Here is a 26,377-nt window from a genome sequence, read left to right on the forward strand (position 1 = left end):
GGGTCTCATGCAGGTGGGGTTTCATGTAGGTGGGGTCTCATGTAGGTGGGGTCTCATGTAGGTGGGGTCTCACGCAGATGGGGTCTCATGTAGGTGGGGTCTCACGCAGATGGGGTCTCATGTAGGTGGGGTCTCATGTAGGTGGGGTCTCATGCAGGTGGGGTCTCATGTAGGTGGGGTCTCATGTAGGTGGGGTCTCATGTAGGTGGGGTCTCATGCAGGTGGGGTCTCATGTAGGTGGGGTCTCATGTAGGTTGGGTCTCATGTAGGTGGGGTCTCATGCAGGTGGGGTCTCATGTAGGTGGGGTCTCATGTAGGTGGGGTCTCATGCAGGTGGGGTCTCATAGAGGTGGGGTCTCATGTAGGTGGAGTCTCATGCAGATGGGGTCTCATGCAGATGGGGTCTCATGTAGGTGGGGTCTCATGCAGATGGGGTCTCATGTAGGTGGGGTCTCATGCAGATGGGGTCTCATGTAGGTGGGGTCTCATGCAGATGGGGTCTCATGTAGGTGGGGTCTCATGCAGATGGGGTCTCATGTAGGTGGGGTCTCATGCAGATGGGGTCTCATGTAGGTGGGGTCTCATGCAGGTGGGGTCTCATGTAGGTGGGGTCTCATGCAGGTGGGGTCTCATGCAGGTGGGGTTTCATGTAGGTGGGGTCTCACGCAGATGGGGTCTCATGTAGGTGGGGTCTCATGTAGGTGGGGTCTCACGCAGATGGGGTCTCATGTAGGTGGGGTCTCATGTAGGTGGGGTATCATGCAGATGGGGTCTCATGCAGGTGGGGTCTCATGTAGGTGGGGTCTCATGCAGGTGGGGTCTCATGTAGGTGGGGTCTCATGTAGGTGGGGTCTCACGCAGATGGGGTCTCATGTAGGTGGGGTCTCATGTAGGTGGGGTCTCACGCAGATGGGGTCTCATGTAGGTGGGGTCTCACGCATATGGGGTCTCATGTAGGTGGGGTCTCATGTAGGTGGGGTCTCATGTAGGTGGGGTCTCATGTAGGTGGGGTCTCATGCAGGTGGGGTCTCATGTAGGTGGGGTCTCATGCAGGTGGGGTCTCATGTAGGTGGGGTCTCGTGGGGTCTCATGCAGGTGGGGTCTCATGTAGGTGGGGTCTCATGCAGGTGGGGTCTCATGCAGGTGGGGTCTCATGTAGGTGGGGTCTCATGCAGGTGGGGTCTCATGTAGGTGGGGTCTCATGCAGATGGGGTCTCATGTAGGTGGGGTCTCATGCAGGTGGGGTCTCATGTAGGTGGGGTCTCATGCAGGTGGGGTCTCATGTAGGTGGGGTCTCGTGCAGATGGGGTCTCATGCAGGTGGGGTCTCATGTAGGTGGGGTCTCATGCAGGTGGGGTTTCATGTAGGTGGGGTCTCATGTAGGTGGGGTCTCATGTAGGTGGGGTCTCACGCAGATGGGGTCTCATGTAGGTGGGGTCTCACGCAGATGGGGTCTCATGTAGGTGGGGTCTCACGCAGATGGGGTCTCATGTAGGTGGGGTCTCACGCAGATGGGGTCTCATGCAGGTGGGGTCTCATGTAGGTGGGGTCTCATGTAGGTGGGGTCTCATGCAGGTGGGGTCTCATGTAGGTGGGGTCTCATGCAGGTGGGGTCTCATGTAGGTGGGGTCTCATGTAGGTGGGGTCTCGTGGGGTCTCATGTAGGTGGGGTTTCATGTGGGTGGGGTCTCATGCAGCCCGGTGGGGTCTCATGCAGCCCGATGGGGTCTCATGCATCCCGGTGGGGTCTCATGCAGGTGGGGTCTCATGCAGGTGGGGTCTCATGTAGGTGGGGTCTCATGCAGATGGGGTCTCATGTAGGTGGGGTCTTATGTAGGTGGGGTCTCATGCAGGTGGGGTCTCATGCAGGTGGGGTCTCATGTAGGTGGGGTCTCATGCAGATGGGGTCTCATGTAGGTGGGGTCTTATGTAGGTGGGGTCTCATGCAGGTGGGGTCTCATGTAGGTGGGGTCTCATGCAGGTAGGGTCTCATGCAGCCCGGTGGGGTCTCATGCATCCCGGTGGGGTCTCATGCAGGTGGGGTCTCATGCAGGTGGGGTCTCATGCAGATGGGGTCTCGTGCAGATGGGGTCTCATGCAGGTGGGGTCTCATGTAGGTGGGGTCTCATGCAGGTGGGGTTTCATGTAGGTGGGGTCTCATGTAGGTGGGGTCTCATGTAGGTGGGGTCTCACGCAGATGGGGTCTCATGTAGGTGGGGTCTCACGCAGATGGGGTCTCATGTAGGTGGGGTCTCACGCAGATGGGGTCTCATGTAGGTGGGGTCTCACGCAGATGGGGTCTCATGCAGGTGGGGTCTCATGTAGGTGGGGTCTCATGTAGGTGGGGTCTCATGCAGGTGGGGTCTCATGTAGGTGGGGTCTCATGCAGGTGGGGTCTCATGTAGGTGGGGTCTCATGTAGGTGGGGTCTCGTGGGGTCTCATGTAGGTGGGGTTTCATGTGGGTGGGGTCTCATGCAGCCCGGTGGGGTCTCATGCAGCCCGATGGGGTCTCATGCATCCCGGTGGGGTCTCATGCAGGTGGGGTCTCATGCAGGTGGGGTCTCATGTAGGTGGGGTCTCATGCAGATGGGGTCTCATGTAGGTGGGGTCTTATGTAGGTGGGGTCTCATGCAGGTGGGGTCTCATGCAGGTGGGGTCTCATGTAGGTGGGGTCTCATGCAGATGGGGTCTCATGTAGGTGGGGTCTTATGTAGGTGGGGTCTCATGCAGGTGGGGTCTCATGTAGGTGGGGTCTCATGCAGGTAGGGTCTCATGCAGCCCGGTGGGGTCTCATGCATCCCGGTGGGGTCTCATGCAGGTGGGGTCTCATGCAGGTGGGGTCTCATGCAGATGGGGTCTCATGCAGATGGGGTCTCATGTAGGTGGGGTCTCATGCAGGTGGGGTCTCATGTAGGTGGGGTCTCATGTAGGTGGGGTCTTATGTAGGTGGGGTCTCATGCAGGTGGGGTCTCATGCAGGTGGGGTCTCATGTAGGTGGGGTCTCATGCAGATGGGGTCTCATGTAGGTGGGGTCTTATGTAGGTGGGGTCTCATGCAGGTGGGGTCTCATGTAGGTGGGGTCTCATGCAGGTGGGGTCTCATGCAGCCCGGTGGGGTCTCATGCATCCCGGTGGGGTCTCATGCAGGTGGGGTCTCATGCAGGTGGGGTCTCATGCAGATGGGGTCTCATGCAGATGGGGTCTCATGCAGGTGGGGTCTCATGCAGGTGGGGTCTCATGCAGCCCGGTGGGGTCTCATGTGCTCTTCACACGCTGCACTTTTATACTTTTAGAGGTTTAATGGCGATCAAAATAACAGGGGAAAAACACTGGGATTAAGTTAAGCCATATTTCGGCACTAGAGTGACGTCATTTCCGGTGAGTGTGTCGCGTTTTCAGAGCTGTTCGTTCTTAGAGCCTTTTACCGATTAATCCACGAATCATACACACTATTTACGCATCATATACACAAAAGTGAACGTTTGATTTCTCCGCAAACAATCCGGAGCCTCAAGCCGCTCACTTTTCAGTATTTTGTGGATTAAAAGCCCTCCTCACTCTCTAGCTCCAGCCTGAACTAGCCTAGCATAGCCTAGCCGCTAGCGTCATGGCTGGATCTACCTTTACCTGTTTGAGCTGTCATATGTCGAGTCAGAACCCTGGCTCCTTCTCTGACGACAGGTGCGTGAAGTGCAGTGTAGTGGTAGTTTTGGAGGCCAGGGTTACGGAGTTAGAAGCGCGGATCCGCTGTTTAGAGGAGCTTAAGTCCAGTTATAGTTCGGTTTTAGCGCGAGGGCTACCGGACCGCGCTGCAGGGCGTAGCATTAGCATTAGCAGTAGCAGTAAGGCCGAGCTCAGCCCCTCAGTGTCTCCCGTGCAGCCGGGACTAGACCAGGAACAGAATAGGGACCAATTTGTGACAGTTCGGAGGGGACAAGGCACTAAACGCCGAACCTCAGAGCGCCGTGAGCTTCACGTCTATAATAGGTTTTCTCCCCTCAGCGATCACACGCCCGCTGAACACACGAGAGAAACTCTTGTAATCGGGAGTTCTATTGTTAGAGACGTGAAGCTGCCAGCTGCTAGCGTTAGGTGTTACCCGGGGGCCAGAATGGGTGACATCGAAGGAAACCTTAGGATCTTAAAGCAGAGTAGGACCCGTTTCCGGCGAGTCGTGGTTCACGCAGGCGGTAACGACGCCCGGCGGAGACAATCAGAGGTGCTCAAAGTTCAAGTAGCCGCGGCGTGTGACCTAGCGAAGTCGATGTCAGACACTGTAATATTTTCTGGTCCCCTGCCCAATCGGATCAATGCTGAATTGTACAGCCTCTTTCAGCATCAACAACTGGTTATCCAGATGGTGCCCTCAAAACAACGTTGTCTTTATTGATAACTGGAGTGCGTTTTGGGGAAAGCCCGGGCTCATACGCAGGGATGGCATCCATCCGACTTCGGAGGGTACGTCCCTATTAGTTCGGAATTTGACCGATAGTCTTAGTCGTGTTAAGTGACCATCTAGGGATGAGCCCCGGGTGCAGAGCAGCAGTTCAAGACGCTCCTCTGTCGCTGAACTCTCGCCCGTTCTGTTACATGTGAAGTGTTCAGATTCAAGACAGATAGAGACTGTGTGTGTCCCTCGTGTCCCTCGTGTCCCTCGTATCCCTCGTACAAATAATGCCAAAAAGTCACATCTCAGAAAAAATATTTCAGGCGTCAGACCAAATAACTTAAGGAAAATAACAATCACAAATGACACAAATACACAAATGAATAAACACGTAAAATGTGGACTGCTAAACATTAGAGCAATTTCCTCCAAATCGCTCTTAGTTAATGAATTAATTAGTGACTATAACATAGATCTTCTAGCTCTAACTGAAACGTGGCTTCAACAAGACGACTACGTCAGACTAAATGAGTCCACCCCACCCACCCATGTTAACTTTCAGACTGCCAGGAGCACAGGCCGAGGTGGTGGTGTGGCAGTGATCTCCCACTCAAGCCTACTCATGAGCCCTAAAACTAACAATGCATTTCACTCATTTGAAAGCCTTATGCTGTCAATCACATGTCCAAATATGAAAAACCAAAAAAGAGTTTTGTTCATAGTTATCTACCGACCTCCTGGTCCCGACTCAGAGTTTTTAACAGTTTTCTGACTTTATATCAAACTTAGTGTTAGCCTGGGATAAAATAGTTATAGTTGGAGACTTTAATATCCACGTGAACATGAGTGATGACGCTCTCAGTAATGCCTTCAGCGCCTTGTTAGACAGCATTGGTTTCACTCAGAATGTAAATAAAGCGACTCACACTCACAAGAACACTCTGGATCTTGTCCTAACGTATGGAACAGAGATTAGTGACCTCATTGTCCTCCCTCAAAACCCTATATTGTCAGATCATTTCCTAATTACCTTTCAGTTTATTCTTAAAGATCATCCAGTCCCACAAAATAAAGTTATAATGAAAAGGACAATATCTGAAAAATCTATCTCAAAATTCAAGGAAATAATAGAGCCAATATTCAGTGACATGTCATGTGATCATGTCATGTGATCATGTCATGTGATCATGTCATGTGATCACGTCATGTGATCCTGCTGAGAACAGTTTTAGTCCCAGTTTAAGTGATCAATTTGTCGACTTGACCATGAATTATCTGAAGTCTGCTCTTGACGTTGTCGCGCCGTTAAAACAGAAGGTCATTAGGCCAAAGCGCGCCTCCCCATGGTACAACCAAGAACTGCGTTCACATAAACAAAGAGTTAGAAAGTTAGAGGGATTATTTCGCCGCACCCACACAGAAGAACCCCTAAAAGCAGGAAAAGTTGCCTGCTGTCCTATAAGCAGGCTCTGCGTAAGGCCCAAACCAGATATTATTCAAATCTAATAGAAGTCAACAAAAGTAACACTAAATTCCTTTTCAGCACTGTAGCTAGGCTAACAAACTGTCACAGTGCAGTAGAGCCCTCAATCCCAGCTACACTTAGCTCTGATGATTTCCTCCTATTTTTTAACAATAAAATAAAAACAATCAGAGATAAATTAGATGAAATTACCCCCGCTATTAGCCCTGAACTAGCCCAAGCTGTAAATCTAACGTCCCATATAAATCCACCTGTAAACTTAGAAAGGTTCACAGCTGTTGATCAAGCAGAGATAACTTCAGCCATTATGTCCTCTAAAAGCTCAACTTGTGTCCTAGACCCCATTCCAAGCAGACTCCTCAAAGACATTCTTCCCCTAATTATAGACTCTATTCTTAATATAATAAATACTTCAGTAGAAAGTGCTTATGTTCCACGTCCTTCAAACATGACGTCATTAAACCTCTTCTGAAAAAGCCTAATCTAGATCCTGAACTATTGGTAAACTACAGACCTATTTCAAATCTTCCCTTCGTCTCTAAAATCCTTGAAAAAGTTGTAGTAAAACAGCTTTGTCGCCACCTGCAGGACAATAACTTATTTGAAGTTTTCCAGTCAGGGTTCAGAGCCCACCACAGCACTGAAACTGCACTAGTTAAAGTCACAAATGATTTGTTATTAGCCGCTGACGATGGACTGGTCTCAATCCTGGTTCTGTTGGACCTCAGCGCAGCGTTTGACACCATTGACCACAACATTCTACTGCAGAGGTTAGAATGAGATGTAGGTGTTGGAGGAACAGCCCTCAGCTGGTTTAAATCCTATCTATCCTATCTATCTCTGTAAACCTGAGCTCCTCACCAAGCTCTAAAGTAATTTACGGTGTGCCACAGGGTTCGGTACTCGGTCCAATTCTGTTTACTCTTTATATGCTACCATTAGGCAACATTATCAGAAAGCATGACATTAACTTCCACTGCTATGCAGATGACACTCAGCTGTATTTATCAATGAAACCTGATCAGAGCGATCAAGTAGACAGACTTAGTACTTGTGTGAAGGAGATAAAAACCTGGATGACACTAAACTACCTGCTTCTTAACCCTGAAAAAACCAAGGTCATTGTGCTGGTCCTAAGCATCTACGAGACGCTCTATCTGAGCAGATAGTCACACTGGACAATGTCAGTGTAGCCTCCAGTTCTACTGTAAGAAACCTTGGAGTCTTATTTGACCAGGAGCTCTCATTTAAAGCTCATATAAATCAAGCTTGTAAAACAGCCTATTTCCATTTGCGCAACATCGCCAAAATCAGAAGAATCCTGCCTAAAAGTGATGCCGAAAAACTTATCCATGCATTTGTAACGACTAGATTAGACTACTGTAACTCCCTGCTTGCAGCGTGTCCTAAAAGCTCCATAAAAAGCTTTAACTGGTTCAAAATGCAGCAGCAAGATTACTAACAGGAACAAAAAGAAGAGAGCACATTACGCCGGTGCTGGAGTCTCTTCACTGGCTCCTGTCCAGTTTAGAATCAAATTTAAAATTCTACTCTTGACCTACAAAGCCATAAATGACATGGCCCCATCCTACCTCAAAGATGCTATAGAACCATATCATCCAAACAGAGCTCTTCGCTCTAAGAATGCCGGCCTTCTGGTGGTGCCAAGAGTCTCTAAAAGTACAGTAGGAGGTAGAGCGTTTAGCTCCCAAGCTCCTGTGTTATGGAATCAGCTCCCGACCCATGTTAAATATGCTGACACAGTCTCTTCATTTAAGTCCAGGCTTAAAACGTTCCTCTTCGAAATCGCTTATGGTCAGACTAGTTAGGAACAGAAACATAAACCCACAGCTTCAGCTACGCTGCCCTAGGAGTAACTGTGCTGGGGGAAGTATGGCAGCTTGAGCACTATCCTCTTCTTCTGACTACTTATGCTATCAAACAATATTTATTTTTTGATTCCACTTGCAAACTCTTCACCGCCTTCTTTTTCTTTCTCTCACTCCTGAGGACCTGTGGACCCAGATGTCCCTCTCCTGGTGAAGTGGTCCCTGCCCTGTGTGGTCGGTCCCTCATCTGCCTGAAGAGTGGTTCCAGCTCGACTCAGTCGGTCCCTCATCTGCCTGAAGAGTGGGTCCAGCTCCAGTCTCCTCGTGTCCGTCTGTCCGTCTGTGAGAGTCGGATCTCTCCTTCACTGGAACTCCTCCAGGTTTTTACGCTTTTTTCCCAAAGAGGTTTTTTTTGTAGTTTTTCCTGGCCGAGAAGGAGAGTCTAAGGACAGAGGACCCTGGGACATCGTCCCTCACCACCACAGACATTGTCTGACTCCATCGCCACCACAGACTTACAAAAATAAATTGATTTGATTTGATTTGAAGTTAGTGTTTTAAACACAGCAAACATCAAACCAGTGCAGTAAAAAAAAAAGATAATGAAATATTGGCCTAGAAATCCCTAAAAAACTTCCCATTGTGTCCAAAGTCTGTTAAATGTCAGTCCTGAGGCCCAAACACAGAGTCCTGAGGCCCAAACACAGAGTCATGAGGCCCAAACACAGAGTCCTGAGGCCAAAATACAGAGTCCTGAGGCCCAAACACTGAGTCCTGAGGCCCAAACACAGAGTCCTGAGGCCCAAACACAGAGTCCTGAGGCCCAAACACAGAGTCCTGAGGTCCACTCAGCGAGGCATCATTTCATGTGCCTCATGACGAGGGCGCTCCTGAGCCTGGCCGTGTGTGGAAGGTTTATGACAGGTGCTTGTGTGTGGACAGGTCTCTATCTTCTATCATCTAGTTTGTTTGGGGATGAGTTATGTCAGAGATGATCAGAGGCGATGGTTCTGTAACATTTTGATAACATCAGTGTCAGATTAAAGTCAGGTTTGAGCTTTCCTTGGTTTAAACTTTAGTGGAGGCACAACATTTTCATGACACAAAACTGCAGAGCCTGTCAAAATATGCAAGATTTTTTGACTTTGTGAGACTAAGGGCGGAGCTAGTGGGGCTGTATAGCATAAGGGCGGAGCTAGTGGGGCTGTATAGCATAAGGGCGGAGCTAGTGGGGCTGTATAGCATAAGGGCGGAGCTAGTGGGGCTGTATAGCATAAGGGCGGAGCTAGTGGGGCTGTATAGCATAAGGGCGGAGCTAGTGGGGCTGTATAGCATAAGGGCGGAGCTAGTGGGGCTGTATAGCATAAGGGCGGAGCTAGTGGGGCTGTATAGCATAAGGGCGGAGCTAGTGGGGCTGTATAGCATAAGGGCGGAGCTAGTGGGGCTGTATAGCATAAGGGCGGAGCTAGTGGGGCTGTATAGCATAAGGGCGGAGCTAGTGGGGCTGTATAGCATAAGGGCGGAGCTAGTGGGGCTGTATAGCATAAGGGCGGAGCTAGTGGGGCTGTATAGCATAAGGGCGGAGCTAGTGGGGCTGTATAGCATAAGGGCGGAGCTAGTGGGGCTGTATAGCACACAAACGGTGAGGAATGAAGTCTCCTGCAGCTTCTTTCTGGTCCAGAACGACCTGTTTAAGGAGCTCTTTTGGTTCATTCGCGTTTGTAAATCTGACTCTGAAAGAGGCGGTGCCTCACACGCCCTGAACCTCACCGCACGTCAGTGGTCAGTGGTCAGTGGTCAGTGGTCAGTGGTATACTCACAGTGATCTTGTTCTTGATGGTGGTGAGCTTGTCCTGGGCCGTGGCCAGCTCACCGTTGGCCTTGCTCAGAGCCTGGCGTTTGGGCTCCACCTCACAGAAGACCTGGTAGAACTTGACTATGTTTAGGACCCAGGAGCACAGACCAGCAGCAGCCTGGGACTTGGAGGCCACCAGGTCCGGCTGGAACTCGTTGTCCTGCACATCACAGAGGTTTTAGGAATGCACGGGTAAATCTACAGTTGTAATTTACAGATCTGGGGCCTCATTTCTAAAGCTCGTTTGTGCTCTCAGCAGTGTGTGGACTTGTATGTCAAACGTCCACTAGGGGCAGGACTTTGCTCACCTCCTGTAAGTTCTGCACAAAGTCTGGAGACACAGGAAAAGACCACACTTGTGGAGAGGAGCAGAAGTGAAGAGAGTGAAGTCAAGAGTTTGATTCAGGAAAGCCTCAGCAAATACATCTTTTAGCCTCAAATAATTAGATTCGGAGAAGGCCTGTTTATTCTGGACACATGAAGCTGTGGGCACCGGACATATGACCCCTCCATCCCCTTTCCATCAGAGGCAGAGGTGAAGAGAGTGCGACCTGATGAACGTATGAGTACCATTCGGTCTCAGGCCGTGCTGTGATCGTATCTGTGTCTGTGACAGAGAAGATCCTCTGAATCTGTGAATGGATTTATGAAACAACGATGGGCCTGAGCGAGACCTCCACCTTCATGGTCACCTCCACCTTCAGACGGAGCACATGAGTGACTCTTTTAATGAAGCTGAGACAGGACGCAGATCCAACACCTTCATCTGTCTTTAAGCAACTCAAATGATCCAACCTGACCCCGTGTACCACATGTGGCCCAGTAACAGCAGCGTGTTCTTAAGGGCCCCTGTTCAAAAATACATGTCTGTGCCAGACATTTCAGAGCCAGGCGAGCACAGAGGTGACCTTTAAGTTCCACACAGTTTTACCGGCAGAATAAGACCCTCTGGGAGGAAGGGAATCTGTGTGGAGAGGGCGTGGTCTGTGTGGTCTGTGTGGTCTGTGTGGAGAGGGTGTGGTCTGTATGGAGAGGGCGTGGTCTGTGTGGAGCGGGTGTGGTCTGTGTGGAGAGGGTGTGGTCTGTGTGGAGAGGGCGTGGTCTGTGTGGAGCGGGTGTGGTCTGTGTGGAGAGGGTGTGGTCTGTGTGGAGAGGGTGTGGTCTGTGTGGAGAGGGTGTGGTCTGTGTGGAGAGGGCGTGGTCTGTGTGGTCTGTGTGGAGAGGGTGTGGTCTGTATGGAGAGGGCGTGGTCTGTGTGGAGCGGGTGTGGTCTGTGTGGAGAGGGTGTGGTCTGTGTCGAGAGGGTGTGGTCTGTGTGGAGCGGGTGTGGTCTGTGTGGAGAGGGTGTGGTCTGTGTGGAGAGGGTGTGGTCTGTGTGGAGAGGGTGTGGTCTGTGTGGAGAGGGCGTGGTCTGTGTGGTCTGTGTGGAGAGGGCGTGGTCTGTGTGGTCTGTGTGGAGAGGGCGTGGTCTGTGTGGTCTGTGTGGAGAGGGTGTGGTCTGTATGGAGAGGGCGTGGTCTGTGTGGAGCGGGTGTGGTCTGTGTGGAGAGGGTGTGGTCTGTGTGGAGAGGGTGTGGTCTGTGTGGAGCGGGTGTGGTCTGTGTGGAGAGGGTGTGGTCTGTGTGGAGAGGGCGTGGTCTCTGCCCTCCGCACGGTTCATGTCCACACAATGGTTTATAAATGAGGCCCTGATCTGAACAGAATCATGTGGATCTGAATAAATGTAAATGAGATGAGTTTAAGGAAGTCTGGGAGTCACAGAGGAAGCTCCGTCACAGAGGAAGCTCCGTCACAGAGGAAGCTCCGTCACAGAGGAAGCTCCGTCACAGAGGAAGCTCCGTCACAGAGGAAGCTCTGTCACAGAGGAAGCACCGTCACAGAGGAAGCACCGTCACAGAGGAAGCTCCGTACAGAGGAAGCACCGTCACAGAGGAAGCACCGTCACAGAGGAAGCTCCGTACAGAGGAAGCTCCGTCACAGAGGAAGCACCGTCACAGAGGAAGCTCCGTACAGAGGAAGCACCGTCACAGAGGAAGCACCGTCACAGAGGAAGCTCCGTACAGAGGAAGCTCCGTCACAGAGGAAGCACCGTCACAGAGGAAGCTCCGTACAGAGGAAGCACCGTCACAGAGGAAGCTCCGTCACAGAGGAAGCACCGTCACAGAGGAAGCTCCGTCACAGAGGAAGCTCCGTCACAGAGGAAGCTCCGTACAGAGGAAGCTCCGTCACAGAGGAAGCTCCGTCACAGAGGAAGCACCGTCACAGAGGAAGCTCCGTCACAGAGGAAGCACCGTCACAGAGAGCTCCGTCACAGAGGAAGCTCCGTCACAGAGGAAGCTCCGTCACAGAGGAAGCTCCGTCACAGAGGAAGCACCGTCACAGAGGAAGCTCCGTCACAGAGGAAGCACCGTCACAGAGGAAGCTCCGTACAGAGGAAGCACCGTCACAGAGGAAGCACCGTCACAGAGGAAGCTCCATACAGAGGAAGCTCCGTCACAGAGGAAGCACCGTCACAGAGGAAGCTCCGTACAGAGGAAGCACCGTCACAGAGGAAGCTCCGTCACAGAGGAAGCACCGTCACAGAGGAAGCACCGTCACAGAGGAAGCTCCGTCACAGAGGAAGCACCGTCACAGAGGAAGCTCCGTCACAGAGGAAGCTCCGTCACAGAGGAAGCTCCGTCACAGAGGAAGCTCCGTCACAGAGGAAGCACCGTCACAGAGGAAGCTCCGTACAGAGGAAGCACCGTCACAGAGGAAGCACCGTCACAGAGGAAGCTCCGTACAGAGGAAGCACCGTCACAGAGGAAGCTCCGTCACAGAGGAAGCACCGTCACAGAGGAAGCTCCGTCACAGAGGAAGCTCCGTACAGAGGAAGCTCCGTCACAGAGGAAGCTCCGTCACAGAGGAAGCACCGTCACAGAGGAAGCTCCGTCACAGAGGAAGCACCGTCACAGAGAGCTCCGTCACAGAGGAAGCTCCGTCACAGAGGAAGCTCCGTCACAGAGGAAGCTCCGTCACAGAGGAAGCTCCGTCACAGAGGAAGCTCCGTCACAGAGGAAGCACCGTCACAGAGGAAGCTCCGTCACAGAGGAAGCACCGTCACAGAGGAAGCTCCGTACAGAGGAAGCACCGTCACAGAGGAAGCACCGTCACAGAGGAAGCTCCATACAGAGGAAGCTCCGTCACAGAGGAAGCACCGTCACAGAGGAAGCTCCGTACAGAGGAAGCACCATCACAGAGGAAGCTCCGTCACAGAGGAAGCACCGTCACAGAGGAAGCACCGTCACAGAGGAAGCTCCGTCACAGAGGAAGCTCCGTCACAGAGGAAGCTCCGTCACAGAGGAAGCTCCGTCACAGAGGAAGCTCCGTCACAGAGGAAGCACCGTCACAGAGGAAGCTCCGTACAGAGGAAGCGCCGTCACAGAGGAAGCACCGTCACAGAGGAAGCTCCGTACAGAGGAAGCTCCGTCACAGAGGAAGCACCGTCACAGAGGAAGCTCCGTACAGAGGAAGCACCGTCACAGAGGAAGCTCCGTCACAGAGGAAGCACCGTCACAGAGGAAGCTCCGTCACAGAGGAAGCTCCGTACAGAGGAAGCTCCGTCACAGAGGAAGCTCCGTCACAGAGGAAGCACCGTCACAGAGGAAGCTCCGTCACAGAGGAAGCACCGTCACAGAGAGCTCCGTCACAGAGGAAGCTCCGTCACAGAGGAAGCTCCGTCACAGAGGAAGCTCCGTCACAGAGGAAGCACCGTCACAGAGGAAGCTCCGTCACAGAGGAAGCACCGTCACAGAGGAAGCTCCGTACAGAGGAAGCACCGTCACAGAGGAAGCACCGTCACAGAGGAAGCTCCATACAGAGAAAGCTCCGTCACAGAGGAAGCACCGTCACAGAGGAAGCTCCGTCACAGAGGAAGCTCCGTCACAGAGGAAGCACCGTCACAGAGGAAGCTCCGTCACAGAGGAAGCTCCGTCACAGAGGAAGCACCGTCACAGAGGAAGCTCCGTACAGAGGAAGCTCCGTCACAGAGGAAGCTCCGTCACAGAGGAAGCTCCGTCACAGAGGAAGCTCCGTACAGAGGAAGCTCCGTCACAGAGGAAGCACCGTCACAGAGGAAGCACCGTCACAGAGGAAGCTCCGTACAGAGGAAGCTCCGTCACAGAGGAAGCACCGTCACAGAGGAAGCACCGTCACAGAGGAAGCTCCGTCACAGAGGAAGCACCGTCACAGAGGAAGCTCCGTCACAGAGGAAGCACCGTCACAGAGGAAGCTCCGTCACAGAGGAAGCACCGTCACAGAGGAAGCTCCGTCACAGAGGAAGCTCCGTACAGAGGAAGCTCCGTCACAGAGGAAGCTCCGTCACAGAGGAAGCACCGTCACAGAGGAAGCTCCGTCACAGAGGAAGCACCGTCACAGAGAGCTCCGTCACAGAGGAAGCTCCGTCACAGAGGAAGCTCCGTCACAGAGGAAGCTCCGTCACAGAGGAAGCTCCGTCACAGAGGAAGCACCGTCACAGAGGAAGCTCCGTCACAGAGGAAGCACCGTCACAGAGGAAGCTCCGTACAGAGGAAGCACCGTCACAGAGGAAGCTCCGTCACAGAGGAAGCACCGTCACAGAGGAAGCTCCGTCACAGAGGAAGCACCGTCACAGAGAGCTCCGTCACAGAGGAAGCTCCGTCACAGAGGAAGCTCCGTCACAGAGGAAGCTCCGTCACAGAGGAAGCACCGTCACAGAGGAAGCTCCGTCACAGAGGAAGCACCGTCACAGAGGAAGCTCCGTACAGAGGAAGCACCGTCACAGAGGAAGCACCGTCACAGAGGAAGCTCCATACAGAGAAAGCTCCGTCACAGAGGAAGCACCGTCACAGAGGAAGCTCCGTCACAGAGGAAGCTCCGTCACAGAGGAAGCACCGTCACAGAGGAAGCTCCGTCACAGAGGAAGCTCCGTCACAGAGGAAGCACCGTCACAGAGGAAGCTCCGTACAGAGGAAGCTCCGTCACAGAGGAAGCTCCGTACAGAGGAAGCTCCGTCACAGAGGAAGCACCGTCACAGAGGAAGCACCGTCACAGAGGAAGCTCCGTACAGAGGAAGCTCCGTCACAGAGGAAGCACCGTCACAGAGGAAGCACCGTCACAGAGGAAGCTCCGTCACAGAGGAAGCTCCGTCACAGAGGAAGCTCCGTACAGAGGAAGCTCCGTCACAGAGGAAGCACCGTCACAGAGGAAGCACCGTCACAGAGGAAGCACCGTCACAGAGGAAGCTCCGTCACAGAGGAAGCACCGTCACAGAGGAAGCACCGTCACAGAGGAAGCTCCGTCACAGAGGAAGCACCGTCACAGAGGAAGCTCCGTCACAGAGGAAGCTCCGTCACAGAGGAAGCTCCGTCACAGAGGAAGCTCCGTCACAGAGGAAGCACCGTCACAGAGGAAGCTCCGTCACAGAGGAAGCACCGTCACAGAGGAAGCTCCGTCACAGAGGAAGCTCCGTACAGAGGAAGCTCCGTCACAGAGGAAGCTCCGTCACAGAGGAAGCACCGTCACAGAGGAAGCTCCGTCACAGAGGAAGCACCGTCACAGAGAGCTCCGTCACAGAGGAAGCTCCGTCACAGAGGAAGCTCCGTCACAGAGGAAGCTCCGTCACAGAGGAAGCTCCGTCACAGAGGAAGTACCGTCACAGAGGAAGCTCCGTCACAGAGGAAGCACCGTCACAGAGGAAGCTCCGTACAGAGGAAGCACCGTCACAGAGGAAGCACCGTCACAGAGGAAGCTCCATACAGAGGAAGCTCCGTCACAGAGGAAGCACCGTCACAGAGGAAGCTCCGTACAGAGGAAGCACCGTCACAGAGGAAGCTCCGTCACAGAGGAAGCACCGTTACAGAGGAAGCACCGTCACAGAGGAAGCTCCGTCACAGAGGAAGCTCCGTCACAGAGGAAGCTCCGTCACAGAGGAAGCTCCGTCACAGAGGAAGCACCGTCACAGAGGAAGCTCCGTACAGAGGAAGCGCCGTCACAGAGGAAGCACCGTCACAGAGGAAGCTCCGTACAGAGGAAGCTCTGTCACAGAGGAAGCACCGTCACAGAGGAAGCTCCGTACAGAGGAAGCACCGTCACAGAGGAAGCTCCGTCACAGAGGAAGCACCGTCACAGAGGAAGCTCCGTCACAGAGGAAGCTCCGTACAGAGGAAGCTCCGTCACAGAGGAAGCTCCGTCACAGAGGAAGCACCGTCACAGAGGAAGCTCCGTCACAGAGGAAGCACCGTCACAGAGAGCTCCGTCACAGAGGAAGCTCCGTCACAGAGGAAGCTCCGTCACAGAGGAAGCTCCGTCACAGAGGAAGCACCGTCACAGAGGAAGCTCCGTCACAGAGGAAGCACCGTCACAGAGGAAGCTCCGTACAGAGGAAGCACCGTCACAGAGGAAGCACCGTCACAGAGGAAGCTCCATACAGAGGAAGCTCCGTCACAGAGGAAGCACCGTCACAGAGGAAGCTCCGTCACAGAGGAAGCTCCGTCACAGAGGAAGCACCGTCACAGAGGAAGCTCCGTCACAGAGGAAGCACCGTCACAGAGGAAGCTCCGTCACAGAGGAAGCACCGTCACAGAGGAAGCTCCGTACAGAGGAAGCTCCGTCACAGAGGAAGCTCCGTCACAGAGGAAGCTCCGTCACAGAGGAAGCACCGTCACAGAGGAAGCACCGTCACAGAGGAAGCTCCGTACAGAGGAAGCTCCGTCACAGAGGAAGCACCGTCACAGAGGAAGCACCGTCACAGAGGAAGCTCCGTCACAGAGGAAGCTCCGTCACAGAGGAAGCACCGTCACAGAGGAAGCACCGTCACAGAGGAAGCTCCGTCACAGAGGAAGCACCGTCACAGAGGAAGCTCCGTCACAGAGGAAGCTCCGTCACAGAGGAAGCTCCGTCACAGAGGAAGCACCGTCACAGAGGAAGCTCCGTCACAGAGGAAGCACCGTCACAGAGGAAGCTCCGTCACAGAGGAAGCTCCGTACAGAGGAAGCTCCGTCACAGAGGAAGCTCCGTCACAGAGGAAGCTCCGTACAGAGGAAGCTCCGTCACAGAGGAAGCTCCGTACAGAGGAAGCTCCGTCACAGAGGAAGCTCCGTCACAGAGGTGGTGCACCTGAATGTGAGTCACTGTGATTGGCCAAAGCTTCATTATCATAAAAACAAATGGTGATGAGTCATGTGACATTGTGGTTCGTCTGGTCCTGTCCCAGCTCGAGGTCGTCAAGGAGACGAGATGACACCGTTGTAGAGCGAGTGATACAAGAGCGTTTGTGTAGCAATTCTTCTCCTCATTAACTTCTCTCCTCAAACGTGATAATTGAATGTTCAGTTTAAATTAATGTGTCTTTATGTGAAATGTGTTTCTGATCCTTCCAGAGCATCTGAGCCTGACAACTGTGTCACACGACCCGGCCCGCACGACCCGGCCCGCACGACCCGGCACGGACGACCCGGCACGCACGACCCGGTCCACACGACCCGGCCCACACGACCCGGTCCACACGACCCGGTCCACACGACCCGGTCCGGCCCACACGACCCGGTCCGGCCCACACGACCCGGCCCACACGACCCGGTCCACATGACCCGGTCCGGCCCACACGACCCGGCCCACACGACCCGGTCCACACGACCCGGCACGCACGACCCGGTCCACACGACCCGGCCCACACGACCCGGTCCACACGACCCGGTCCACACGACCCGGTACACATGACCCGTCCCACACGACCCGGCTCACACGACCAGGTCCACACAACCCGATCCAAATGACCCGGTCCGCACGACCCGGTCCACACGACCCGGCCCACACGACCTGGCCCACACGACCCGCTCCAAATGACCCGGTCCACACGACCCGGTCCACACGACCCGGTCCAAATGACCCGGCCCACACGACCCGGTCCACCCGGCCCACATACATGTTAAGTCATTAAAGTGCAATTTGTGGAGCTGATGAATATAAAAAATAATGTTTAACGGTCAGTATAATGTTAGCGCTCAGTATAATGTTAGCGCTCAGTATAATGTTAGCGCTCAGTGTAATGTTAGCGGTCAGTATAATGTTAGCGCTCAGTGTAATGTTAGCGCTCAGTGTAATGTTAGCGCTCAGTGTAATGTTAGCGGTCAGTATAATGTTAGCGCTCAGTATAATGTTAGCGCTCAGTGTAATGTTAGCGCTCAGTATAATGTTAGCGCTCAGTATAATGTTAGCGCTCAGTATAATGTTAGCGCTCAGTATAATGTTAGCGCTCAGTATAATGTTAGCGCTCAGTGTAATGTTAGCTGTCAGTATAATGTTAGCGCTCAGTATAATGTTAGCGCTCAGTATAATGTTAGCGCTCAGTATAATGTTAGCGCTCAGTGTAATGTTAGCTGTCAGTATAATGTTAGCGCTCAGTATAATGTTAGCGCTCAGTATAATGTTAGCGGTCAGTGTAATGTTAGCGCTCAGTATAATGTTAGCGCTCTGTATAATGTTAGCGCTCAGTATAATGTTAGCGCTCAGTGTAATGTTAGCGCACAGTGTAATGTTAGCGCTCAGTATAATGTTAGCGCTCAGTGTAATGTTAGCGCTCAGTATAATGTTAGCGCTCAGTATAATGTTAGCGCTCAGTATAATGTTAGCGCTCAGTATAATGTTAGCGCTCAGTATAATGTTAGCGCTCAGTGTAATGTTAGCGGTCAGTGTAATGTTAGCTGTCAGTATAATGTTAGCGCTCAGTATAATGTTAGCGCTCAGTGTAATGTTAGCGCTCAGTATAATGTTAGCGCTCAGTATAATGTTAGCGCTCAGTATAATGTTAGCGCTCAGTGTAATGTTAGCGGTCAGTGTAATGTTAGCGCTCAGTATAATGTTAGCGCTCAGTGTAATGTTAGCGCTCAGTGTAATGTTAGCGGTCAGTGTAATGTTAGCGCTCAGTATAATGTTAGCGCTCAGTGTAATGTTAGCGGTCAGTGTAATGTTAGCGGTCAGTATAATGTTAGCGGTCAGTATAATGTTAGCGGTCAGTGTATTGTTAGCGGTCAGTGTAATGTTAGCTGTCAGTATAATGTTAGCGGTCAGTATAATGTTAGCGGTCAGTGTAATGTTAGCGGAGCGGTCAGTGTAATGTTAGCGCTCAGTATAATGTTAGCGCTCAGTATAATGTTAGCGCTCAGTATAATGTTAGCGCTCAGTGTAATATTAGCTGTCAGTATAATGTTAGCGCTCAGTATAATGTTAGCGCTCAGTATAATGTTAGCGGTCAGTGTAATGTTAGCGCTCAGTATAATGTTAGCGCTCTGTATAATGTTAGCGGTCAGTGTAATGTTAGCTGTCAGTATAATGTTAGCGCTCAGTATAATGTTAGCGCTCAGTGTAATGTTAGCTGTCAGTATAATGTTAGCGCTCAGTATAATGTTAGCGCTCAGTATAATGTTAGCGGTCAGTGTAATGTTAGCGCTCAGTATAATGTTAGCGCTCTGTATAATGTTAGCGCTCAGTATAATGTTAGCGCTCAGTGTAATGTTAGCGCACAGTGTAATGTTAGCGCTCAGTATAATGTTAGCGCTCAGTGTAATGTTAGCCCTCAGTATAATGTTAGCGCTCAGTATAATGTTAGCGCTCAGTATAATGTTAGCGCTCAGTATAATGTTAGCGCTCAGTATAATGTTAGCGCTCAGTATAATGTTAGCGGTCAGTATAATGTTAGCGCTCAGTATAATGTTAGCGCTCAGTGTAATGTTAGCGCTCAGTGTAATGTTAGCGGTCAGTATAATGTTAGCGCTCAGTATAATGTTAGCGGTCAGTGTAATGTTAGCGCTCAGTATAATGTTAGCGCTCTGTATAATGTTAGCGGTCAGTGTAATGTTAGCTGTCAGTATAATGTTAGCGGTCAGTATAATGTTAGCGGTCAGTGTATTGTTAGCGGTCAGTGTAATGTTAGCTGTCAGTATAATGTTAGCGGTCAGTATAATGTTAGCGGTCAGTGTAATGTTAGCGGTCAGTGTAATGTTAGCGGAGCGGTCAGTGTAATGTTAGCGCTCAGTATAATGTTAGCGCTCAGTATAATGTTAGCGCTCAGTATAATGTTAGCGCTCAGTGTAATATTAGCTGTCAGTATAATGTTAGCGCTCAGTATAATGTTAGCGCTCAGTATAATGTTAGCGCTCAGTGTAATGTTAGCGCTCAGTATAATGTTAGCGGTCAGTATAATGTTAGCGGTCAGTATAATCTTATCGGTCAGTGTAATATTAGCGGTCAGTGTAATGTTAGCGGAGCGGTCAGTGTAATGTTAGCGGTCAGTATAATGTTAGCGGTCAGTATAATGTTAGCGGAGCGGTCAGTATAATGTTAGCGGAGCGGTCAGTGTAATGTTAGCGGTCAGTGTAATGTTAGCGGAGCGGTCAGTGTAATGTTAGCGGTCAGTATAATGTTAGCGGTCAGTGTAATGTTAGCGGTCAGTGTAATGTTAGCGGTCAGTATAATGTTAGCGCTCAGTATAATGTTAGCGGTCAGTGTAATGTTAGCGGTCAGTGTAATGTTAGCGGTCAGAACTGGTCACGCAGCATGTTTAATACAAATAGTAAAGTGTTGTGATCAGATTGCAGTGCGTTTATACAAAGTTTGTGCAAAGTTGATATTGTATTTGTGCCGTTTGTGGATTTGTGACTCATTTGCATGAAGCACTAATGAGATATTAATGCTGCAGCTTCAAAGCAGAGTTTGCATTCGCTCTCTCCATTTGTCTTAATTAAAATTACTTTTCCGCGCGGCGTGTGAGTTATCTGCGCTCCATCTGTGCCTGTCGAATGGAGAGTGGGCGGCCTGGTGCGCCCCTGTCACCTGGTGCGCCCCTGTCACCTGGTGCGCCCCTGTCACCTGGTGCGCCCCTGTCACCGCGGCTCATCCTGACGCGTTCCGGATGAGGGCGGGGACTGTGTCTCTACAACTATAACTTCACATTGGCTTGTAATCATTTCTTTTCACTTCGTTTAGTTCATAGTTTAAAATGAGATGCAGAACAGTCTGGAGGAGTCGACCGCTCAATACGTTTGAAAGTGGTGGACCTGCTGCTGTGCATCACTGACCTGCAGGTAGGGCTGGATGGACTTGAGACAGGCCTCGTGGATGTTCTCCTTGTTGAAGTTGATCAGAGAGTCCAGGAAAGCGTCCACTTTGGCCATCATGACTTTGGCGGCTTTCCAGCTGCGATCTTTGGGCACTTTTCCGTTGGGCGCAGTGAGAACCATGACGGCAGCAATGACGTTAGTGACGGCTGACACCGGAGAACCAAAAGACTTCAGCTCAGTCAGGTTGCTCTGAAAGCACACAGCATATATATAAATATATATATATATATATATATATATATATATATATATATATATATATATATATATATATATCAGCATATATGTCTCTGTAAAGTGTTGTAAACGTGAGTGGTTCTGGTTGGTCAGATTTCACAGTTGAAATGAGAAAGCTTTTCAGATCAGATGCGTTTGTTTGGCCTGATGTTGAAGTCTTGGGGCGAGAGCAGTGATTGTGATTGAGTTTGAAGACGAGCTGGAGCGAGTGTAATACACAAACAGATTAGACGAGGCACAGAGCAGACAAAAAGCACGTCACAGCACTAATGAAATCATTTGTTCTGCCTGTGTGCACACGCCACACCTTTACGCCACTGGAGATCGAGAACACCCCCGACTCTGCACCCACAGCAGACATTATTACAGCTGAGACGGCTTCAATAAGCAAAGGATCAGCAGATTATGATATACTTTATTTTGTGCAAATCTCTTCACAAACGTCACAAAAAACTCTAAGATCTGGTTGAACTTGAATCCACCATTGGAAGTCTGGATTACTGTGTGTTTGAGCAAAATTACAGCCAACGAAAAGAAAACATTAAAATATAACCGCAAGCGCCAATGATTGGCCCTCACCTGCGCCACGCCTCCTCCTTGGTGATTCTGTCATCGCTACGGCAACGCCCTAACAAATATAACATGGGTCTGATTGACTTTTTTTTATATAGATTCTAATTAATTCAAGTAGGTTAGTCAATTTGACTTTGTATTTGCAAATGGCAGAACATGTAAAATTATATCAACTGAAAGAAATCTGAATAAATTGTATAACTTTTCATGTCCCACTCTTCAACACCATTTTCACAAAATGTCAGCTTCTTCGGGCCAACGTCCTGGGAGGAGTTTTGAACTGTACAACATTGGGGAAAAACTGGTGAAACTGCAAATTCTAATCCAAGATGGCCGACATTTGGTTGTCACTATCGACCTCTGGGCCAAATTTCGTGATTCTACCAGATTTGGGGTTTTTGGCCATTTAATATCTCAACGCATGGATTTTTTTTTGTACATCGTGGGGGCAAATGTGCCCAGGTGTAGGGCAGGTGTAGGGCAGGTTTAGGGCAGGTTTAGGGCAGGTGTAGGGCAGGTGTTGGGCAGTTGTAGGACAGGTGTAGGGCAGGTGTAGGGCAGGTGTAGGGCAGGTTTAGGGCAGGTTTAGGGCAGGTGTAGGGCAGGTGTTGGGCAGTTGTAGGACAGGTGTAGGGCAGGTGTAGGACAGGTGTTGGGCAGGTGATGGGCAGGTGTAGGACAGGTGTTGGGCAGGTGTTGGGCAGGTGTAGGACAGGTGTAGGGCAGGTGTAGGACAGGTGTTGGGCAGGTGATGGGCAGGTGTAGGGCAGGTGTTGGGCAGGTGTAGGGCAGGTGTAGGACAGGTGTTGGGCAGGTGTTGGGCAGTTGTAGGGCAGGTGTAGGGCAGGTGATGGGCAGGTGTAGTCAGACCTTGTTGAGAGTGTTGAGCGCGTCCTGAGCAGCCAGCAGCGCCGGCTCAGCTTTGGCTAAGTCCTCCTCACAGTCCTTCTGTTTGGCACTGACCACCACAGCGATGGCCGCCACCTTCTGTTCCTCTGCATCGGCCACGCCTTTCTCCTTGGACACCTTCTCCGTCTCCACGCCCACCTCCTGGACACAAGTGTAGTTTGAACCAGTGTCTCCAAGTGTGACACATGTTCTTCTGACTATAGGGACATGGCTTTTATTTGATTAGTTTGACAGGGGGAGGACAGTGGGTGGAGGACTGAGGTTGGAGGACAGGGGGTTGAGGACTGAGGGTGGAGGACTGAGGGTGGGTGACTGAGGGTGGAGGACAGGGGGTGGAGGACTGAGGGTGGAGGACAGGGGGTGGGGGACTGAGGGTGGAGGACTGAGGGACGACTGAGGGTGGAGGACAGAGGGAGGACTGAGGGTGGAGGACAGGTGGAGGTATGGGGGAGGACTGAGGGTGGGGGACTGAGGGAGGACTGAGGGTGGAGGACTGAGGGTGGAGGACAGGGGGTGGAGGACAGGGGGTGGAGGACTGAGGGTGGGGGACTGAGGGAGGACTCAGGGTGGGGGACTGAAGGTGGAGGACTGAGGGTGGGGGACTGAGGGAGGACTGAGGGTGGAGGACTGAGGGTGGAGGACAGGGGGTGGAGGACAGGGGGTGGAGGACTGAGGGAGGACTGAGGGTGGAGGACAGAGGGAGGACTGAGGGTGGAGGACAGGTGGAGGTATGGGGGAGGACTGAGGGTGGGGGACTGAGGGAGGACTGAGGGTGGAGGACTGAGGGTGGAGGACAGGGGGTGGAGGACTGAGGGTGGGGGACTGAGGGAGGACTCAGGGTGGGGGACTGAAGGTGGAGGACTGAGGGTGGGGGACTGAGGGAGGACTGAGGGTGGAGGACTGAGGGTGGAGGACAGGGGGTGGAGGACAGGGGGTGGAGGACTGAGGGAGGACTGAGGGTGGGGGACTGAAGGTGGAGGACAGGTGAAGGACTGAGGGTGGAGGACTGCGGGGGGGAATGAAGGTGGAGGACAGGTGGAGGACAGGGAGAGCACTGAGGGTGGAGGACAGGGGGGGACTGAAGGTGGAGGACAGGTGGAGGACTGAGGGTGGAGGACTGCGGGTGGGGGACTGAAGGTGGAGGACAGGTGGAGGACAGGGGGAGAACTGGCCTGGATCAGCCTGTCAGCGTCCGCGTTCTTCTGCTTCAGTTCCACTTCCTGAGCAGCCAGCTTGGCCTTGAGGTCATCCACCTATCAGAGACGAGAAAGGGGTCAGAGGGCACTGCGAGCTGATTGGCTGATTCTGGAGGACTGGGACACACAGGATGCACAGACCGGGGCAGTCGGGACAAAGTTGTCATCTGTTTATTGCTAAAACTCAGCTTGGCCGCTCGTCTCCAGAAGATGGAGAGGTGTAATGCCTCACTGCGGAACATTCTTACAGTATTATATAGTACAAGGAGAAACACTACCTGGGATGGACCTCAGTATTTGACATACACATGAGACTATGGGACACTCTAATGAATGAAATAGTTTGGACAAATTCAAGATGAAATACAACAAGCAGAAAGTCATTTTTAATACAAATTATTTGCTTGGCTTATTTTCTTCTGGGCCACTGCAGTTATGGCAATGAAAAGCACCAATAAACTACTGGTATTCTAGAAAGTTGTGATGTCACAGTCGGAATCCCGCCTTTACATTCCGTTTATGTCGATGAATAACTTGGATTTCTGTGAGTTTAGCTGTAAAGATGGAACATTTTAATTTCATGAACTAATGCCATGTACACTTCATGGAATCAGGTGGAGGGTCTTTGGGACCAGGTGGAGGGTCTTTGGGAGAAGGTGGAGGTTGTTTGGGACCAGGTGGAGGGTCTTTGGGACCAGGTGGAGGGTCTTTGGGAGAAGGTGGAGGGTCTTTGGGAGCAGGTGGAGGGTCTTTGGGAGCAGGTGGAGGGTCTTTGGGAGAAGGTGGAGGGTCTTTGGGAGCAGGTGGAGGGTCTTTGGGAGCAGGTGGAGGGTCTTTGGGAGAAGGTGGAGGGTCTTTGGGAGCAGGTGGAGGGTCTTTGGGATCAGGTGGAGGGTCTTTGGGAGCAGGTGGAGGGTCTTGGGGAGCAGGTGGAGGGTCTTTGGGAGCAGGTGGAGGGTCTTGGGGAGCAGGTGGAGGGTCTTGGGGAGCAGGTGGAGGGTCTTTGGGAGCAGGTGGAGGGTCTTTGGGAGCAGGTGGAGGGTCTTGGGGAGCAGGTGGAGGGTCTTTGGGAGCAGGTGGAGGGTCTTGGGGAGCAGGTGGAGGGTCTTTGGGAGAAGGTGGAGGGTCTTTGGGAGCAGGTGGAGGGTCTTGGGCAGCAGGTGGAGGGTCTTTGGGAGAAGGTGGAGGGTCTTGGGGAGCAGGTGGAGGGTCTTGGGGAGCAGGTGGAGGGTCTTGGGGAGCAGGTGGAGGGTCTTGGGGAGCAGGTGGAGGGTCTTTGGGAGCAGGTGGAGGGTCTTGGGGAGCAGGTGGAGGGTCTTGGGGAGCAGGTGGAGGGTCTTTGGGAGCAGGTGGAGGGTCTTGGGGAGCAGGTGGAGGGTCTTGGGGAGCAGGTGGAGGGTCTTTGGGAGAAGGTGGAGGGTCTTTGGGAGCAGGTGGAGGGTCTTGGGGAGCAGGTGGAGGGTCTTGGGGAGCAGGTGGAGGGTCTTTGGGAGCAGGTGGAGGGTCTTGGGGAGCAGGTGGAGGGTCTTTGGGAGCAGGTGGAGGGTCTTTGGGAGCAGGTGGAGGGTCTTTGGGAGAAGGTGGAGGGTCTTGGGGAGCAGGTGGAGGGTCTTTGGGAGAAGGTGGAGGGTCTTTGGGAGCAGGTGGAGGGTCTTGGGGAGCAGGTGGAGGGTCTTTGGGAGCAGGTGGAGGGTCTTGGGGAGCAGGTGGAGGGTCTTGGGGAGCAGGTGGAGGGTCTTGGGGACACGTCAGCGATAAACTGAAGCCATTCTCTATTCAGAGCTCTAAAAGTCAATATTACAAGTTTATTAGGAAGCCAGAGGGCCTCCTGCTGGTGCCAGAGGGCCTCCTGCTGGTGCCAGAGGGCCTCCTGCTGGTGCCAGAGGGCCTCCTGCTGGTGCCAGAGGGCCTCCTGCTGGTGCCAGAGGGCCTCCTGCTGGTGCCAGAGTCAGTGTGTGGAGGCAAAACAACTTTCTCCAGCTGAACTCAGACAAAGAGAAAGTGTTAGCGTCACCTCCAGAGTCTCGCTCTAAAACCTACAAACTAAGTGATAAATCTGGGGGTAATAATGGACTTCAACAGCCACGTCTAGTCAATGACATCAGCAGCTTTTTACCATCTAAAAAAAGCAATGCATTTACAACAATGTGGTTCTGTGTAAATGTGCCTCGATCACTCAGTTATGCCCCTTTCATTCATCCAAACATGGAACACTAAACATGATCAGACCAACTGGATTCAGCGTTGATAGTGAACACCAGAAGAAACTGTCTCAAATATAAAACCTGAAAACCAAAGCCCCCCTAAAACAATGTTCTTATGTTTGAATGTGCTTCTGTTGAAATGATCTCAGTGGAAATAAAACCATATGGGATGATGTGATGTGAAATAAGAACTGCAAACTACTTGGAGTTCTTTAAAGAGTAGATTTAAACTCAGCTCGTATTTAAAACTAAAGGCCCTTCAGAAGGTTATGACTTCACCTGGACCATGTATCAGCCAAGTCTAAAATCTGAAGACACCATTCTGAATTCAAGCAGATGCTTCCTTTTTGCAGTGTGGATGGAGCGTACAAAATAAAAACAATATTAGCAGTGGTGGTTATGAGAGAACAGACCAAGGGCGCTCATAAACCCAGGAATTAAAGGCGCCCATCTCCTCATAACTCGCCAACAAACAGCCCGCGACGCGCCCGCCCGCTCCATCAAAACGTTACACCAGGGAAATAAAACCCGACTCTGCTCCGCGCCTGTCTTTCAGCTAATTAACAAAG

General features: G+C 52.0%; 1 protein-coding gene across 1 annotated transcript in view; it reads right to left on the reverse strand.

Moving 5' to 3' along the window:
- dnah9 (dynein, axonemal, heavy chain 9) overlaps nt 1–26,377 on the reverse strand; it is a 649,263-nt gene that overhangs the window by 279,542 nt on the left and 343,344 nt on the right. Inside the window, exons 55-58 of the mRNA XM_072455799.1 lie at nt 23,581–23,661; nt 22,370–22,549; nt 20,648–20,878; nt 9,520–9,714 (exon numbers count right to left, since the gene is read on the reverse strand). Of these exons, the coding sequence (XP_072311900.1) occupies nt 9,520–9,714; nt 20,648–20,878; nt 22,370–22,549; nt 23,581–23,661 (687 nt within the window). The remainder of the gene's footprint in view (nt 1–9,519; nt 9,715–20,647; nt 20,879–22,369; nt 22,550–23,580; nt 23,662–26,377) is intronic.

The sequence above is a fragment of the Eucyclogobius newberryi genome, unplaced genomic scaffold, assembly GCF_026437365.1.
Source record: "Eucyclogobius newberryi isolate DKJ021-1_F unplaced genomic scaffold, fEucNew1.0.hap1 SCAF_20, whole genome shotgun sequence".
In the NCBI taxonomy this organism is placed as follows: Eukaryota; Metazoa; Chordata; class Actinopteri; order Gobiiformes; family Gobiidae; genus Eucyclogobius; species Eucyclogobius newberryi.